Source organism: Rutilus rutilus (genome assembly GCF_951802725.1).
Source record: "Rutilus rutilus genome assembly, chromosome: 1".
Classification (NCBI taxonomy): domain Eukaryota; kingdom Metazoa; phylum Chordata; class Actinopteri; order Cypriniformes; family Leuciscidae; genus Rutilus; species Rutilus rutilus.
In genome coordinates this window covers 64,587,144-64,600,122 of record NC_140209.1, presented here as the reverse complement: position 1 = coordinate 64,600,122, position 12,979 = coordinate 64,587,144, and the positions used below count along the sequence as shown (strand labels likewise).

The window sequence follows — 12,979 nt, the reverse complement described above, 5'->3', positions numbered from 1 at the left end:
CATAGAGAGAGAAGATAATAGGGTATATGTCGAACGCCGCATTACGAAACCGGAAAACAGAACGCATCGCTTCCGGTTCAGGTCTTTTGTATGTGCTTCATGCATTTTTTTACTGTTTTACTCAAGATAACTTAAAAGGAGCGAGCAAAGATGATCATAACCAATGTCCCTCGCATGTGAAGATCGATATTTAAAAGTAAAAAAAAAAAAAAATCTTCACACTAACGTTTAGATATTTAAATAGAATAAAAAGCCAATAACAAAGTGAGATAGGTAGGTTAGCTGATTACCTTAAAATTCCATAGATATCGGCATCAGTTCATACGGCTGTTAACACTTTCTATGACAAGCGGATGCGATGAGACCAGGTTTCCGGTTTCGTCATGCGACGTTCGACATATACCCTATTGTAAAATAAAAACGGGCTAAGCAGAAAGCACTATTTTTCATGTGTTATTGTGTTAATAATAACTAAAGTAGCCTACCTAATTATGTTACATATTTAGTTTGTATGAAAACTATCGCGTTCGTTACTTATGGATTAAAAAAGTAGGCTACCGGTGCTGCGCGAGCTCTCTCTCACAAACACGGACGCGCGCACATAGAGAGAGAAGATAATTGTAAAATGAAAACGGGCTAAGTTTAAATTTTGTTCTTGCTTGTTTGTTTTTTTCTGTCAAAATGTCAGAAAGCATTTTGTATTATCCATCCGTGTTTTTAAAATTCGTTAAATGACGGACGTTTTACTGTTAACACAGCCCATATGTCGGATTCGTCTTATAGCCTACTTGTTATTATTTTTAGAATAAGTGATTCGTTATGCTATTATTGGACTCCTGTCTATTCATTGTCAACTGTTTTCTATAAATATGTTTGTATTGGCTAACATTTATTCAGCTAATGCGTGTCCTGTTTAAAATGTGCAATGTTCAAACGCAAAGACAGTCACAAGAAGCCCTTTTCCCTGTGGTATTTTTTAGAATAATATTTGGATATTGGAATAATAAATGAAGTAGTATCTTAATTGTACACATGTTCCTGTTTTTTTTGTTTTTTTTTTACTGTTTTCTAAGGGTTTCTTAATTTTAGACAAGTTGACCAGCACACATTATATGCAATGCAATGTGTGTATGTGTGACATATTTTGCACACAGGTAAAGGTGCCCAATATCAGTCATTTCTAAAGTAAAAAAAATGTGTTTTGGAAAATAGCTCTTTATTTGATAATCATTAAAATTTGTTTTCTATACAGAGATATCGACATCGGTAAATATCGGTATCGGCCATAACAGCAATATTAATATCGGTTATCGGTATCGGCCACAATTTTCACATCGGTGCATCCCTACTTAGTACATGTATTCTTTTAGTAGATAGACTAGATAGATTTTAGATTTTTTTTAAATATACTATGATAAAATGGATAGTTACTGTCCTGAAACCTGATTAGTCAATACAGTCTGCTTGCAATGCTAAAATGCACAATATAATATTGGCACTTATTGAATTCATGCTCAACATCCTTTAGCAATCATGCATGATATATATATATATATATATATATATATATATATATATATATATATATATATACACATACATATACATACACGTGTATAGATACACTGTATGATCTATGATGCAATAAACAGGGTTCGTACAAGGTGCTTAAAGTACTTGAATTTGACTTGAAAGTCCTGGAGAACCCTTGAAAACAGCTATTTTTATGAAGAGGTACTTAAAGAGTGATTTACTTATTTAAATAGAATATTAAATAGAGTTTAATATTTTCGAAAAGAAAACAAATATAATCTTTTCACGCAAAGTTAACTCGGCTGCCCGTCTGAAAACCCCCCAATCAGACCGTTTCTGGATATGAAGTAACAACGAGCAATAATAGCCATTATAAACTGTATTTAATATATATTAATTTTAATATAATAAGTTGTATTTTGGATACCTTATATCTGTAATATGAGTATTGATGCAAGATATTCTTTTCTAAGTGCGATCTCTGATTGTAAGTAGGCCTGGAATTTCATTTAACAGTGTCTGTATGAACCCTGAATAAAGTTTGTTAGAAAATTAGACAAACAAAAAAATGCCAAATATTTTAATTTACACAAAAATCCAAATTTTTTTAAACTGAAAGCGTTTAATTAATCAGCCATTTTACTCAACATTTGAACTCTTCATCAGTAATGTACTGTATCAACTCCACTCAAACATTTCCTATTGTTACCGCTTCCTTATAAATTGTTCATATTTCTATTTGCTACTCTACACACGCACACACACACACACACACACACACACACACACACACACACTTGTGTAATCCAGCTGTTTCATTGTGTAAACGGTCTACAGCAGCTGTCTCTAATTACACTGAACTTCAATCCTCCATGTACCTTTGACACCAATTTTACACACACACACACACACACACACACACACACACCCTTCCAGCTTCACATCCCATCAGTCAGACAGAGCCTGTTACCATGGCAACAGTAAATTAAAGAAACCTGAAAGGGGGTTTGAGCTGAATGGAGGGATCTGGGCGCTCTGTTAGACAGAGAAACGCTGCAAACCTGCAATCACAGTCGCACCATTCACACACTCCTCATTATTACTCAGCAAGTTTAGTGTTTACCGCACCTCCGCTTCTGTGGCTTTCAGCCCGAACACGCTGGCATGAGATAAGTGCCGCTTTCATAAGGGCTCACTGATTGACTTCTGTGTGTGTGTGTGTGTGTGTGTGTCATTTATCATCTTGGGAGTCCAAAACCACTTTCACTGGCATTGCCTGACAGAAGTTTGTTCCTGTGTGTGTGTGTGTGTGTGTTAGGTACTGGACGTACGCCCTGACACCGAGACTGTGCTAACAGAAGGGACTAGAGTGTGTGCTTACTGGAGTGAGCGCTCGCGTTGTCTTTACCCGGGATATGTGCGAAGGGGTGAGACACAGATACTATTTTACCCTGTGCTTATAATCATTTCAAATTTATATATGTGAGTGTTTGTTTGAATCATTCAAACAAAGGTTAAAGAACTACTGTAAAGTGATTCAAGTACATTAACTGGTTCTGCTGGTGTTCTAGGTGGTGATGAAGGTAAACCCGGTGGGGTTATGGTGGAGTTTGATGATGGAGACAGAGGGTGGATCTCTCTCTCTAATATTCGCTTTCTTCCTCCCGGATATCAAATCCAATGTAGGTCCCACTAATCGGTCATTTGCTCTGTTTTAAAAACCTTTTCTAAATCCTAGTGAGCTAGCTCTGTCTACACAGACAACATTTGCAGTGATTATTATGTTTCTAGCATGTTATATGTTTGGCAACAGTTCTTCTAAGCCTAATTGATTGAGTTGTGTAGCTTTTCATTTCTTAAACAACCATGTAGGAAGACACATCAAGGCCATATTCCAGGAGGACAATGTCAAGATTCATCAGGCTCAAATTGGGAAAGAATGGTTGGAAGGAGCATGAAGAATCATTTTCACAAATCAGTTGGCACCTTTGAGTCCAAACCTAAAATAAATGTTGTTGTTTCCATCAAGAGGTGCATACATTTTTGGTCAATATCTTGTATTGATAATGCAAGAGTCCAGCACTCTGTAAAGTCTCCTCCAGCACATCCCAAAGACTTTCAATGAATTTAATGTCTAGACTCAGAGGAACCGATTCATGTGTGAAAATTATTCTTCATGCTCCTCCCAACCATTCTGTCACCAGTTGAACAGCACCAAACCACTTCTAAGTAGAAAAAATTTAACAAGTAATTGATTAAAAACAATTTAGTCAGAGACCTTCACAAAAATATCACTTCTCATATAAATTGCACAAAGAGATATGACTAAATCTCACATTTGATTCCAAAAGAGTGTGGCATTAATAAATACATGTTGCCATAGGTTTGGGCCAAAACTAAGTATCGTAGAAGCTAAGCTGCCTACTTTCACCTGTGGTGGCTTAAAATGCTGTCTAGCTCGGAAACTAGGATTTGAAGCAAAGCTTTTATCGTTGAATTCACATATATTTAATACAGCATTGTAACAAGCTTCAAAAATAAAATGACACCTCCTTTGCTCTTTCAGGCACTGAGTCGAGTCCTGTGCTTGTCCCTGAGGGACAGCTCGGCAAAAATATCTCCATGCAAGGAAGCAGGATGGCAAGAACAGACAGATTCAAAGCTCAGGATAAGCCAGTCAGAAGACCAGGTACGACTCTCGGCCTGTTCTCTCTACAATAAACCAACAGAGAACGTATTTCACTTTGTATATTCATCGCTTTGCCTCAAACCCTTGTGATCTGCCTATCTAGATGGCTTTCCACATATGTCTGTGATGCCCTTAGAATGCTGTCTAAAGGCCCGTTCACACCACACATATCATTTGGGATCACTTTCAGAAAAAAAATTTTTCCAGCTGTCGAACGATAAAACACTGACAGCCAATCAGAATACACGTGCATTTAAAGGGTTCGCGCATTTAAAATGGCAACATTGTGGAGAAGTTAATCGCCAAAAATCCACCACTGTTTGACAAGACAAACCGCCTTTTCAATGATACGTTTAAAAAAAATGGATGTATGGAAAGTAATCGGTCGTACCCTTGGAATAAATGGTGAGAAGTATCAACGATGAGATCATTATGCAGGCTAGCGATGTTTTTATTCCACTATTGACTTTGGCAGCTAAATTCACTGTAAGTGAATCTAGCTAGTCTAGTGTAATCGATCTAATCGAACTCGAAACGTAGTATGCTGAGGACATCTGCTGGTAAAAGACGTGTAAGTGCAACAAACTGATATTGATTCATTCGAAAGTATGAATAACATTTGTCTTCAAAAGACGCCAAATCTCTAATCAGAGTGACGAATTCTCCCAACTCCTCCCGTCTTTTAAGGATATTGTGTGCCCAAAAGCGCCTGTTTTTCTTTTGATGTTTTTGTGTAACTTAAAGCAGCAGCAGGTCATCCATTTTCGCTACTTTGAAATAGCAGCGCGCGCGTGCTTTGAATAAAAACACTGTTATCGTTCGTTGGTGTGGACGTGAATATAGTTATCGTTCTTGGTGTGAGCGGGCCTTAAGACTCTGTGAATGTTGATCAACCTAGGGTTTACTGTAAACTTTTATTTCTTTACAGGGAGGCCTAAAGGTTCTGGGCTGAAGAAGTCTCTCTCAGACAGTGTAGCCAAGAGCTCTACATCTGCTATCACATGGCCATCAATGGCTGCACCCAGGAAGAGAATCCCTGTTAACATTTTCCAGCTCAACGGCTCCTCTTCGAAGAAGGCCTTGAAAGGCAGGGTGATGGAAACATCCTCCCGACCTTCATTATCCATGACGACCCCAACCAAAGGCCTCTTTAGCAGTAGCTCTTTTGAGGTTGACTCCTTCAGCAGCATAGCTAACGGTTATTCGTCCTTTGGTAGTCAGATATCCGGGATATCACTAGAGGGCAAGAACACCTCTTATGGTCAAAAGAAGAGGATTGAGGAGCCAGCACCACCTCGGGGCAAGAAAGCAGAGTTTCTAGTCAAATTAGACCATGAGGGGGTAACATCTCCAAAGACCAAGAACGGTAAGGCTCTCCTGTTGCTGGGCGCCTCAGGATTTGGCTCCAATGGTGTAGGTGGTCTTCCCAGGGCAGAGGCGTATTCACACCCAGTTCTGCTGGTCAAAGACAATAGGAAAGGTGACGGATCAAGAGCAGAGCTCCTGCTGAAAGGGACATCAGTCCAGAGGAAGCCCTCGCCATCAATACCCATTGAGTATGGAGACTTGAACATTGGCTGCCACAGAGACTGCCAAAGCTCTTACTCGGACATGGACGAGGAAGAGGAAGATGTGAAGACGAGGGCAGGACTTGCTTCTGCTTCTGGAGGTTTGAGAACAGCCGGTCAATTTCTCTCACGCATCTCAGTCTCCTCGTCTTCCTCAGGTTCCTCCAGCTCCTCCAGCTCAGGCTCTCTTTCGAGCTCCAGTTTGTGCTCTTCTGAAAACGACTCTTCTTACAGCTCGGAGGATGAGGAAACCTCAACGTTGCTCCTCCAGAGTTGCCTGACCCCCCATCATTCATTGCTCCAGACGCCTGAACCCCCTGTGGGACCCGTACGACACTCCTTTGTGGCCAAAGCTGTGGCCGTGTCCACTGCCAAAGAAGGGCATAGCAACCACAGTGCTAGCGGCAAGCCATTGAAGAGGAAAGACTGTCCCAGTTCACACTCAAAATCCTCCAAAGATCTGGTTAAGAGGCAACGGCTTCTAGCAGACCAGACCAAGCCCAGAGTGTCACCAATCCTGCCATCTAGACAGCTGTGGAGGTGGTCAGGAAACCCCACACAAGTGAGTCCTTGTTGAAAAGATAACAGCTTCTATCCCTGCTTTGTTAACCTACTCCAGGTTAAAGGAACACGCCGACTTTTTGGGACTTTCGATTATTCACCGTATTCCCCAGAGTTAGATAAGTCCATACATACCCTTCTCATCTCCGTGCGTGCCGTAACTCTGTCTGACGCACCCACCGCTAGCCTAGCTTAGCACAAAGACTGGAGGTAAACGGCTCCAGCTAGCATACTGCTCCCAATAAGTGACAACATACAAAATACTCTCTGCTCCTCACCACGGGGCTTCTCAGGTGCTGCGAGCAAATCACTTCGCCCAAGCAGCAGTTCCTCGCCTTCTGAGAATATAGTTCCCAGTATGTTTACAGTTAGAAGATGGCTGTGTCTCATGTGACCTTGTTATTTGTACACGCTGTGACTATACAAATCACAACATGTAAATAGGAAAATGTTGGCTTTCTTTTGTCACTTATTGGGAGCAGTATGCTAGCTGGAGCCATTTACCTCCAGTCTTTGTGCTAAACTAGGCTAGCGGTAGGTGTGTCAGACAGAGTTACGGCACTTATCTATTATCCAACTCTGGGGGATACGGTGAATAAGCTAAAGTCCCAAAAAGTCGGCGTGTTCCTTTAATGTGCATAGTCAACTACATTTGCAGATTTATATCCTAAAGCACATGTGTCAAACACTGTCCTGCAGTGTTTAACTCCAACCAGCTCTAAAACACCTGCCTGGAAGTTTCCAGTAATCCTGAAGACCTTGATTAGCTGGTTCAGGTGTGTTTAATTAGGGTTGGAGCTGAACTCTGCAGGGCAGTGGCACCCCTGTCCTAAAGGGTGTAAACACTAACTCTGAGGGGCTTTCAAAACATTGCTCTAAGTAATTCTGTCATGTCAATTTCTGCCTCAACAAGGCATGCACTGGTACCATTTTTTTAGAGACCAAATATAGAGGCTTGTGGTTTGATACTTATCATTATAGTTACAATTATAGTTGGAAACAATCATTATATTTGCCATCTCATTCCTGTAAACTTCACCCTCATCCTTCCCTCGGGTCATTTTGACCTGAAAATCATTTTGTAAAAATCATTTTATAATGTCTACATATGTATCTGAATGCATACTGAAGGAAATTACTTTAGGACCCAGCGTAAACAGCTCATTTGCTCCATATAGAGTTATAAGGCCATCTAGTGGCTAGAGTCATGAAATATCATGTTATTATTTTTTTTCCCACAAGAGGTCGGCAAAGAAAGTAATGTATGTAAGATATTTTGAGCTGAATTAAAAGGATTATGCATGAAATTGTGAGTTATTTTGAATTTTAATTAATTAAATTCACAAACATATGCAAAACTCTGAAGCTCTCTTTATTACATTAGCGGCGTGGACGTAAGGGAAAGGCACGGAAGCTTTTCTACAAGGCCATAGTGCGTGGCAAGGACGTGGTTCGGGTCGGAGACTGTGCTGTGTTTCTTTCCACCGGCCAGCCTCATCTGCCGTTGATCGGCTGCATCGAGAGTTTCTGGGAGTCGTGGCAGAACAGCATGGTCGTGAAGGTCAAGTGGTTCTATCACCCTGAAGAGACCAAGCTAGGCAAGAGACATCGTGATGGCAAAGTAAGTATCCAGATTATCTGGAAGCCTATCAGTCATGATGGACTTATGCTATAAATATCTGAACTAAGTACTGAAACACTAGTATTTAGGGCTGCCCCCGACTGATGATCTTTCTGCTCAACTAGTAGTCATTCATTTAAGCCATTAGGCGACTAATCGCGCGTTTATATTAATTTATTAACTTAAATATATATTGGGGGAATACTAAACCATAATGAGCCTTTAATAAATATATAAATATAGATATAGATATATATATATTAGGGCTGTCAATCGATTAAAAATTTTAATCAATTAATCGCATGATTGTCATGAGTTAACTCGTGATTAATCGCACATTTTTTTATTTGTTCTAAATGTACCTTAAATGAATACTTTTCAAGTTTGTAATACTCTAATCAACGTGGGCATGGATAAATATGGATGCTTTATGCAAATGTATGTTTATTATTGAAACCATAGTCAACATAGAGCATGAAGACGAGACATGTTTCAAAGGTCATAGATGTTTTTCAAAGAACTTGTTCATGTCTATTAGACACATGTAGAACAAAGAAATACCAGGTTCCCATTACTTCTCTTTCTTTGCACTGAGCAATTAACACAAACATGTTTAGATTTTTGCATGACAGGGCAGCTCTTCTGAAAATGCTAAATGTACATTTATTATTTATTATTAGGCTACATTATAGTTTGTCTCTCTCTGTGCCCATTTTGATGAAGCTAAATTCTCAATAAAACTGTTTTCATTGGTATATTTTACTGTTTCTGTTGTCAAACAACGGAATAAATATGAAATGTAGACTGAAACGCGACCCATTAAGACATAACCAGCTCTCCCTTCCAAGATGTTAATCTGCACAAAAATCCTGATAATCGAGCCGTCATCTGATTAAATCAAATACACATAAGATAAACACAATATCTGTTTTGCGATTTCGGCTATACTTGCATGTAAAATTAGAGAAGTAACATCATATCTGTGTTTAACTGAATTAAAGCGGTGCTCCTCTATCCAGCGCGAGACGCAGAGAGAGAGCGAGAGAGAGAGAGGCGCGCGCGCGTGCTGGGAGAGCAGTACCGGCGGTACCGGTAGATTCTCAGAAACTAAATAAGGTTTGGGCGCTTTGTTGAAGGGAAAAAATCGCTAAATGGGTCTGCAATGTCGCTAAGTTGGCAACACTGTGTATCTCCATTTCTCCAACTAGGTTTTGGGCCACGGGTCAAAAAGAAAATACGCGCTGTTAATCGAGCGTTAAAAAAAATAGTGCCGTTAATATGATTTTGCGTTAACGCGTTATTAACGCGCTAACTTTGACAGCCCTAATATATATATATATAGTAGAGTTGTAATCAACCAAAGAAAATCTTGGTCGACTGAAGTCCTGAAATTTTCGACTAAAAATGGCGTTAGGAAAAACATTTTTTACATTAATTAGCTGCGCTCTGTGCGCAGTACTTGATAGCCTTGTTGTCTGCCTAAATGAATTATAAATAAACATAAAAAACGTGCACCTGCGCAATATCATAGCCTATGATTTCCAAAAATAGTACTATGTTGTCAACTAGTGATATCATCACAAGAACTTTTGAGGAATATGCAACATAATTTAGACAATTGTTTTTGTCATATGTATTATAATTGACAGACACTATCATTTCAGCCGCTCTGTGCAGCCGCTCTGTGGAGCTCAGCTTCAGCTTCGTCAGCTCACCTTACTTTAAAAAAAAAATGCTGCCACACTGCCGATGTCTTTGTTGACATGGTAGAAGAGGACTGACTGACTATGAATTAAACGCTCTCACAATTAAATAAATAATATTCAGCAAACCTTCTAGTAACCTACTTTCTTCAATCTGTCTCTCTTCTCCAGTGGGTCGGGCTAATCCAAAAGAAGTGAAAACAAGGGGGGTGTTCTGAAGACAGACTGTTACCTGTGAAACAGGGGTGCTCTAAAGAAACACCCCCATTAGCAATTAGTGCTTTCCACCTGATGAAATGAACGCGGCAAAAAATCGACCAATCAGAATTTTGGTCGAGCCAGAACGTATCGACCAAATAATCGACTAATCGACTGGGAGATTACAGCCCTAATATATAGGCATAATATATAGCCTATTCCACACATAAAGCCTGCCACAAACCACATGCAAAAGTAATGATTAGCAATGTGTCTGAAAAATAGCAAAGAGACATTTTTATTGATTAATAAACTTGTGTTTTCTGAGTCAGTGTCGGCTGCAAAGATAAAGCTGACGATGATAGTTGACGTGCCTTTAGAGAGAAATGCACTTTTCGTACGGATTACATAAAGAGTATTCGTTTTTTATTTGAATTGGTTCATTTAAAAGTATACATTTCAAGCTTTCTATAGATATATTTCTAATGAGTGTGAGGCAAGCATACGCTGTGTTTCGGTTCATTTTTGTGACGCACTCCAGTTCACAGAGACCGAGACGGCGCATAACTTTTTGTTTTTGTTGTTATTGTGAGTCTACACACATAAAAGTAGACCTTTTAAAGTTTCAAATGAGATATTACTCTTATCTAATAACCAAAAATGAGTATTTTGAGTTGTTTCCGCTGTTATCAGGAAAAAAATGCAAGTGATCACGCCGGCGCCTCCATGTTGTGCTAATACTTCAGCTTCCTCACTCCGCGAAAACACCTGGATATGTGCCTAATAATAGCGCACATTTATCTAGGGTAACATTAGAGCGAGCGGCCAGGTAAAGTTGCTACTACTAACATGTTTCAAATGATAAGCCATATTTGAGGTCGATGGATGATTTGGACGTTTTGATTTCCTGCCTGACAAACTGTAATTCCCTCAAGGACTCAATCTTTCCGCGTAACATCGCAACTCCCTTTTTTTTCTGCGACTAACGAACTAATAAAATCCTGGTCGACTAACGTTTAATCGACTATAGGGGGCAGCCCTAGTATGCTAGCAGGCATTGAGAGTTGTTGTTGAAGGAAATTATTCATTTTTCCTTTCCCCTAGCATGCCTTGTACCAGTCCTGCCATGAGGATGACAATGACGTCCAGACAATCTCTCATAAGTGCCAGGTGGTCACACGCGAGGAGTACGAGCGATTGACCCGCAACAGGAGGGCTGATGGGAGCTTTCACGACCTGTACTACCTGGCCGGCACCTACGACCCCACCAGTGGACAACTGCTCACTGCAAACGGCATGTCCCTACTCTGTTAGCACTGGACTTCGGGATACTACTGAGTTTCTTTGGTCCAAAGTCAGAGATGCATTGGAAATAAGAAGCTGGGCTGCACTGGACGCTCTGACAGAGGACCTGGAAGTACACCCATAAACTCTGGAAAGATATCTACACGACCCTTCAGAGTAAATGCGGTTTATCCATGGTCCTAATTCTCTTCTGGGAGGTTATCTAATGGACATATTGTGGATCTGATTTCCCATGAACCGTTCGTTTATCTGATCTTAGATCACCAAAGCAAAACTCTTGGTTTGGAGAACATGGCGGACGACTATGAAGACTTGAGCCTTGAGTTGTAGGCCGTGGCGTTGTGTTGGGTGCTCTCCGCACGTCACTTTCATGATTCCAGGGATATTTAAGTACATATAAGTATAAATATATTAATTTCATTTATGTGTGTATATATATATATATATATATATGTATATATGTGTATATATATATATATATATATATATATATATATATATATATATATATATAAATATAAATAGGGAATTATCTCCTATCAAGCCATACACTTCAGTACCTCTTAACATGTCTTTTTATTCAGGTGTATATTGTACAGGACAGGTTGCTTGTGTTTTTTGTGCGTGCGTGTGTGTGTGTGTGTGTGTGTTTTTGTTGTTGTCTATATGTAAATATTCAAAGCTATTTTATATAAGTGTAATGTACAGAGGCTTATCTTGCCATGTTCTGATTGATTTATTTTTGTATAAGTGGAAGATATAGTGGTTGTGAGAGGGTGAACTGACGTTGTATGCATTGCACTGCACACGGCCTGCTGATACAGTGAGAGAGGAACCGTCCCGGTCCCGTTTTCTCTTTCAGAGAGAGAGAGAGGGGTCACATGATGGGACGCCATCCTTTTATCGGCTGCACTTTGGGCATTTGTTCCTCTAATGTCTTACTCCGATTTGTTGTTGCTTTTGTTTGCAGACTCAACACTTTAATGCTAAAACAAAGGGAAACAAGTATTGACACTTTAAAATTGTATTACAAGTAGTCATTTGACACGAGTGATTGAGTTTAATCAGTTTTTGAGTCTACAAATAAGGAGAGTAAAAAGGGTGAATCTCATAAAGAAACTTCCAGGCAATAATTCACTTCAAAATCATAAAGAAATGTGCTTTGCATAATGAACACAAAGCCTCATTTTAGGACCATTTAAACTGATGCATAGTGACATTAAGCACATTTACCCCCTAAAACTCTCATTGCTGTAATGTGGGAAAATTGTTATTCCCATTACTATAATACTGCCTGGACACAACAGTTTGTTTGATCTTGATCGAATTTGTGAGATTCACCTAAAACACTGGTATATAATACCAGAAGATCCTGAAAAACAATTCCGACATGTGTTATTACTGTATCTGATGCATTTCTTTTGTTTTCAAATGCATCCTGCACTGTATTTACATATTTCTTTGCTCGTTTTGTTTTTATTTAGCACCCATCAAGCGGGGTATGTCTGCTAGTGCTAACGGTGAAATCCACCTGATTCTTTATCTTAGTATCCCAGGGTCAGGGCACTAAAAGCGAGGGATTGTCGGAGCTCATAGAGATGTTGTTGTCCAGTCAGACTGTCCTCCATGCGCTCATTCTTCACTGTGAGGGACAATCGCATACATGCATGAAGGAGCATCCACTGTTTTGAAAGGCTCACACAATCACAGCGTTCTTCTTTTGTGCCAAATATGGTAATTTCTGATTATGCAATCTTCACTGTATTGTTCAAGTATTATGTATTTTTTCTAAGTTTTGATC

General features: G+C 39.5%; 1 protein-coding gene across 1 annotated transcript in view; it reads left to right on the top strand.

The window, feature by feature from the left end:
* Positions 1–11,595, top strand: part of bahcc1a (BAH domain and coiled-coil containing 1a) — a 127,040-nt gene extending 115,445 nt beyond the window's left edge. Inside the window, exons 24-29 of the mRNA XM_084415955.1 lie at positions 2,852–2,960; positions 3,105–3,215; positions 4,100–4,222; positions 5,151–6,352; positions 7,736–7,972; positions 10,978–11,595. Of these exons, the coding sequence (XP_084272081.1) occupies positions 2,852–2,960; positions 3,105–3,215; positions 4,100–4,222; positions 5,151–6,352; positions 7,736–7,972; positions 10,978–11,187 (1,992 nt within the window). The 3' untranslated portion in view covers positions 11,188–11,595. The remainder of the gene's footprint in view (positions 1–2,851; positions 2,961–3,104; positions 3,216–4,099; positions 4,223–5,150; positions 6,353–7,735; positions 7,973–10,977) is intronic.
* The last annotated feature ends 1,384 nt before the right edge of the window (positions 11,596–12,979 follow it).